Raw genomic sequence first — 6,000 nt, 5'->3', positions numbered from 1 at the left:
CAGGATTCCAGCTCATGAGAAAAACAAGGGGGAATCTTGCTGCAGAGTGCAGGGAGGCAGCAAGTAATGGCTGCAGGTTCCATCCACAGTGTGCTTGGATCCGGAGGGGGAGAAGCAGCCTGTGTGCATACGGCTGGTTTATCACATAGCATATTGCAATGATGCAGAAGCGCAGCATCTCTTCCCTCCTCCACTGAGGGCTCTGGGAGCCCTGGGCGGCAGGGCTGGCTGGTCTTGCCTTGAAGACCTGACCCCCTTCTCCAAGGTCCCTGACTTTGGAGGGCTGCTGGTGACCGTCAGCATGGTGGTAAATTTCCCCTCCAGGGCTGCTTAGGAAGAGGTAGGGCCAGCGAGGGACTCAGTGTTCACAGTACAGAGCGATGCCCGGGCTCAGGCTCGTTCTCATGAGAGCTGGGGCTCTCCCATGAAACCTTCGTGGCAGCTGCTGAGCCACAGCCAGCCTTTACCCACCCCCAAGCCTTTTCCAGCTGTCACCTCCCAGCTACACGCTCGCAGTACCCTTGACCTTCACCCCTCCTCCTCATCCCCTCTGGCATTTCCAAGGCTCTGTGTCCCCCAGCACCGCTCTGCTGGTTTGGATGGTTGATCTCTGCCTTGTAGGTAAGAACACAGAGCGGGACCCAGGTGAGAGCGGCCAGATTCAGAAGCCCCCCCCGCCCCTTCTCGTGCCCCCTGTCCTTCGGGCTCCCACCGGGACAGCCCCGCGGGTCTCACCCCCCGCCCCGGCCGGAGCCCCCGGTGAAGGTCACGGCAGGGCGGCGGCCACCCGGTGGAGCCGCTCCGGGCTGCCCCCTCCCCACCGCCCCCCGGCGAGGGGCGGGCCGGCCCGGGGCGCCGTGCGGCGGCGATTGGCTGGCGGCGGGGGGGGGGGCGGGGAGCGGCGGCTGAGCTGCAGCGGCGGGCGCGGCGCCCAGAGCGGGCGCGGCGGAGCATCCTCGGGCACCGCGGCCCCGGTGCGGGCCGCCTTCCCCGCAGCCCCCGGCCTCCTATGGGCGGTGCCGGCGCTCCGGCCCCCGCAAGCCCGTCCGGCTCGGCGCTAGCATGGGCACGGTGCTCTCGCTCTCCCCCGCCGCCTCCTCGGGCAAGGGCGGCGGCGGCGGCGGGGGGCTGCTGGCCGACAAGGCGCCGGGTAGGCTGCCGGGCAAGGGCGAGAGCCGGCTGAAGCGCCCCGGCGTGCTCATCTCGGCGCTCACCTGGAAGCGGCTGGTGGCCGCCTCGGCCAAGAAGAAGAAGAGCACCAAGAAGGTGACGCCGAAGCCCGGCGGAGGGGCCCCGGGGGGGGGCCCGGGCCAGCCCGACCCGCTGGTGGTGCAGCGCAACCGCGAGAACTTGCGCAAGTCGGCGGTGGGGCCGGCCGAAGGCACCAAGCAGGGCCCGCTGGCCGTGCCGGTGCCCACCGTGCCCTCGGCGCCGCAGGAGCTGCACCCTGGCTCCGGAGGGGGAAAGCCGCCGCCGCCGCCCGCCGGCAGCCGCGCCCCGGGCTCCCCGCGCAGAGTGGTGGTGCAGGCGTCCACCGGAGAGCTGCTCCGCTGCCTCGGGGACTTCGTGTGCCGCCGCTGCTACCGCCTGAAGGAGCTGAGCCCCGGCGAGCTTATCTCCTGGTTCCGCAGCGTGGACCGCTCGCTGCTGCTGCAGGGCTGGCAGGACCAGGGCTTCATCACCCCGGCCAACCTGGTGTTCGTCTACCTGCTGTGCCGGGAAGCGCTGCGAGGCGAAGACATCGGGACCCAGGCCGAGCTGCAGGCCGCCTTCCTCACCTGCCTCTATCTCGCCTACTCCTACATGGGCAACGAGATCTCTTACCCGCTCAAGCCCTTCCTGGTGGAGGGCGACAAGGGGCGCTTCTGGGAGCGCTGCTTGGGCATCATCCAGCGCCTCAGCGCCAAGATGCTGCGAATCAACGCGGACCCGCACTACTTCACGCAACTCTTCCAGGACCTCAAGAGCGAGGGCGAGGGCGGAGACGGGTCCAAGCACTGGACGATCAGCCTGGACCGCTAGGGAGGTACCGGGCCTCCAGCTCCGGGGTCGGAAGGGGCCGCGCACCGAGGGGCGGGGGAGGCGAAGGACTGCTGGATCTCCCCCTCCCCCCCCCCCCCGCCAATCCCCGCATCCTCCTCGCCTTCCCCTACTCCCCGGCCATCAGCTCCACAGAGACACTGCCTGGACCCTCCCTGCTCCGGATCAGGCCGCTCCCCCGTTTCCGACCCCGGCTGGGGGCTGCGCTCCGGGACACCGAGACGCCGGAAAAGACCGGGGGGGTGGACAGGGTCCCTCCCGCCTCTGCGCGAGGGAGGGGAGCAGTGGAGGCTCTTGGATGCGTTTTCCCTATAAAAAAAAAAGGAGAGGAATGGAGCTGGGGGTCGGGGGCAGGGGGTACGGGGGTGGGGGGGGAGGTCTCCTAGGTTCTGGGGGTCCCGGGCAGACGGTGCATGCGAACGAACTGCCCCCCGACTCCCCCGCCGCCCCGGAGCTGTCCGTGGTTCTGGCGCTGTCCGCGGTGCTGAAGCCGCCGCGCCCCAGCAGACAAAGGCGGGCGGGCAGGGCTGGTGGGGGCGCGGGATTTCGTGTCGTGGGCGCTGCCTCCCCCACCCCCCCCGGCATGGGAGCCGCCCTCTTACCCCTTTGTTTGAGCCCCTTTGGGCGGGGGGGGTGGGGTGGGTGCACACCCTGTCTCCCCGCGGGTAACACCCCCACCCCATCCTCCCTGAAACAGGGCCCTGGTGGGGTGAGCGCCCCCTTCGCCCCGCTTTTCTGCCTTGGCTTGCTGCGGGGAAAGAGGAGGCCTAGGGAGCCCATGGGGAAGGGGCCTGCTATTGGGGGAGGGGGTGTCCCTCTCCTCTTGCTTTGCTTCACTGGAGAATAAAGAGGCGGCCTGGACAGGCCTGGCGGTGGCTCCCTGGACTTGCTGGGTGCTGGGATGCAGGGAGGTTGTGGGGGGCACCCCAAGCTCTCAGTCATGCTGCCTGTCCTCCCCAAGAGGGATTGGGTGGGGTCAGGTCCACAGAGGTGTTTTTACTTCACAGTATGAGTTGGGAGTCAGAATTTCACCCCTGTTTGTGGTGCCCAAGGCCAGTCCTAGTCCACCTAAGTGCCCCTTGGCTCCCTGTGAGCTCTCCTGGCCTCCTCCATTCCAGCTGGAAATGCCTGATGCCTGTCTGCTGCACTGGATCTATCTAGATCCCACAGCCCATGTCACCTCCATTTCCCTCACATTTCTCCCCCTTCTCACTTCCTTCCTCCCTATCTCTGCTCTGTAGGGCTGGTCTCCCTTCCCCAGCAGCAGCAGGCTATATGAGCTGTGTTGCTAGCCCAGTTACCAGCCCTGTGCTTCTGCAGACTCCCAGGGAGAGGGATGGAGAAGGGGAAGGCTTTGGCTTTCTCATAGCTGGTTGCTGTGCTTCAGGCTACTGAATTTGCTGGGGCTTCTATAGCAGGATCCAGAGCATGTGCTTTCCTATTGAGGTCTGCATCCAGTGCTCCCCAATTCCTCTAAGCCAAGCAGTCGGGCTACTCTGAGCCAAGAAGAGCTGTGCTGGCTCTGCAGGTCATGGAGGGTAAGCTGGATTCTCTCTACCTTTGTGTGCATCAGCAGAGCTGCTAATTAGGCCCAATCTGGCTCATTCAGGCAAAGCTGTGCTGCTAGGAAGACAGCACAGATGTCCCTGTGACGGCGGCTGACCTGGCAGGGTGCTGTGCAAGGCTTTTCTTTGGCTGCATAAACCCACCTAGACCTGTGCTGCTCCCCACCTCCCTGTCCCTACTGGGTGTTCTTCTCCCTGCCTTTAGATTGATATTTGAGTGACCTTGTGGTGAGCTGTCTGGTCCAAAACACACTTCCTTTCCCCACCCCCAAATCTGACCTTACCGATGTCTTGTGCTGGGGAAGGCAGTAGCTCTGACTTAATCTGGGTTAAACAGGGGTAGAATTGGACCTTTAGATCTCCTATGGGGCTACTGGGTGAGCCCTGACTCTTCCCTATCGGCATTTTGCAGAGGGAACTGAGGCAGAGGGAGATGAAGCAGCATGCCACGATCCAGCAAGAAACATCTGCAGCATCACAGAGTAACATCCAAGACATTGGTACCAGCTGTCTCCACCTTGAGCCAGGGGTGTTTGTCTAGTGACCCCGTACCCCCCACCATGGAGCTTTATAGAGTCTCGTCTCCAGAGCTGAACAGCGCACCAGCACTGGTGGAGGTTTCCCACCACACAGATCCCCATACAGACACTTTGAGGGCCCTTCCAGCCTCAAGCTGCAGCCTTTTAAAATGCTTCCAGCTGCAGCAAGGCCATGTCCTTCCCCTCCTCCCTTGTGTTTCATTGATTAAGAGTGCTAGGCCTCATTGGGGGATTTAGGAAGAGCTAATTGCAGACTGGTAATTGAAGACAGCTTGGAGTCTCTGGAAATGTCAAGGAATGAGACACAAGCTTAGATGCTCCCATGCATTTAAATATGCATTGTCGGATCAGCCAGAGCCTTACTGAGGAGTGGGGGGATGTCTGTTTTTCTGTGCCCCAGAGGACCTTGTACGCATCAGGGCAGTGGGAGCACCAACCTTACCTTCCCTCCTCCTGCTCCCCACAAGGGAAAGAAGGGGGGGCCACGACACAGGCTGGGGTAGGGAGGGTATGAAGGGTGGGAATCCTCAAACAGGCTTGAGAGCTTGATGTTTCCGCCTCTCAAAAGCTGTGTGCTTTAATCTGCTGGACCCCTGTGCCTCTGCATGATGCCGTGGGGGCTGGGCTCAGGGGCCAGATAGGGGCAGCATTAGGAGGATGGATGGAGCTTGTCTCTAAACTTGTGGCCCCTGCAGCTACTCAGTGCTCCCTGAGGAGCAGATGAGGGGCCAAGACCCTCTTGTGAGGGGCTGGGAAGCCTCCCTCAGTGGCAGCTGCAGGATCCAGGGGTGTCTGGGGTTGCAGAGATGGGGAATTCACATTGGGTTTGGGGCTTAAATGTAGAGCAGCATGACCGAGTCAGGAATTCATCACCACGGGGCCTTGATGAAGGATTCTAGCTCTTCCCTGTTTTGAAAGGCCTCCAGGAGCAACACTTCTCTCTGTGCCTCACAGTGGATGCTTCATCTGCTCCACATTGCAGCAGGGGAGGTGGGCACAAGTTTCATGATGCAGCCTGCAGTGAGTTCAGACCCTTCTGCCACAGGGACATCTATTTTCAGGCCATAACCTCCTTCTCTTGCTTCCCAAGGGTATGTGGGGCTGCTGGAGGCACACTGGGTGACAGAAGGTCCTCAGGATGTGTAATCACCTGTGAATAGAAGGGGGTTCTGCCTGGAGCTCATGGAGCACCAGCTCTGTGGGACTTCTGTTGCCCTGCTGCTCTGTCTGCAGAGCAAATTCTGTGCACTGGACATGCTGGCCAAGACACTGGAACACGGAGAAGCAATAGGTGGCTGGAGCAGCCAGCCTGGCAAGCCATGCCTCCTCCTGCCAGACGAGTGGAAGGGAAGCAGTGCTCTTGCTATTAAGAGTTGGCAGCATCCCCTAGAGTGACTCGGAACTGCTCCATGGGGATGAAAGTGCTCCGAATGATGCAGACCTGGCACCCATGTGGCTGGTAAAGGACCTGCCTCAGCTTAGCTTTTTACGTGAGCTCTTCTCCTTCATTCGGCTGTGAGGATGATGGATAACATGTTTCTCAAGGCAGATGGAAGTGAGAGGTCTCTGTTCTGCCTCTGTGGGAGGTACTTGGACACTGGCTCCATTACAGCTTCAGGCTGTTGCTGCTTTGCTAAATCGAGGATGACTGTGTGCAGATTTCTGGTCCCCTCCCTGCTCCATTGCACTTTGGTCACAGCTGCTGGCGGGGTGTCTAAGGGGAAAGATGTAGACAAAGTGACCCAGAGAGATGGCAACAAATGGCAGAGAGAGGGTCTAGACTAAATTGGTTGATGGGATGTTTTTACCCAGGGAGGGGCAGAACAGCTGCCACAGGGTCTCAGCTGATGGGTGAC

The 6,000-nt window shown here is 61.6% G+C and overlaps 1 protein-coding gene across 1 annotated transcript; it reads left to right on the top strand.

The window, feature by feature from the left end:
* The first annotated feature begins 894 nt into the window (after nucleotides 1-894).
* On the top strand, nucleotides 895-2,316 carry CDK5R2 (cyclin dependent kinase 5 regulatory subunit 2). The gene has a single exon (XM_069861331.1). It carries the CDS (start codon nucleotides 1,063-1,065, stop codon nucleotides 2,020-2,022), a length of 960 nt encoding a protein of 319 aa, XP_069717432.1. The 5' UTR covers nucleotides 895-1,062; the 3' UTR covers nucleotides 2,023-2,316.
* Nucleotides 2,317-6,000: the final 3,684 nt, after the last annotated feature.

The sequence above is a fragment of the Phaenicophaeus curvirostris genome, chromosome 7, assembly GCF_032191515.1.
Source record: "Phaenicophaeus curvirostris isolate KB17595 chromosome 7, BPBGC_Pcur_1.0, whole genome shotgun sequence".
Classification (NCBI taxonomy): Eukaryota; Metazoa; Chordata; class Aves; order Cuculiformes; family Cuculidae; genus Phaenicophaeus; species Phaenicophaeus curvirostris.
This window is presented reverse-complemented; position numbering and strand designations above follow the sequence as displayed.

What these genes read in the sequence shown, in the direction of transcription:
- CDK5R2 (XM_069861331.1), top strand. Translation starts at nt 1,063, where the DNA reads ATGGGCACGGTGCTCTCGCTCTCCCCCGCCGCCTCCTCGGGCAAGGGC.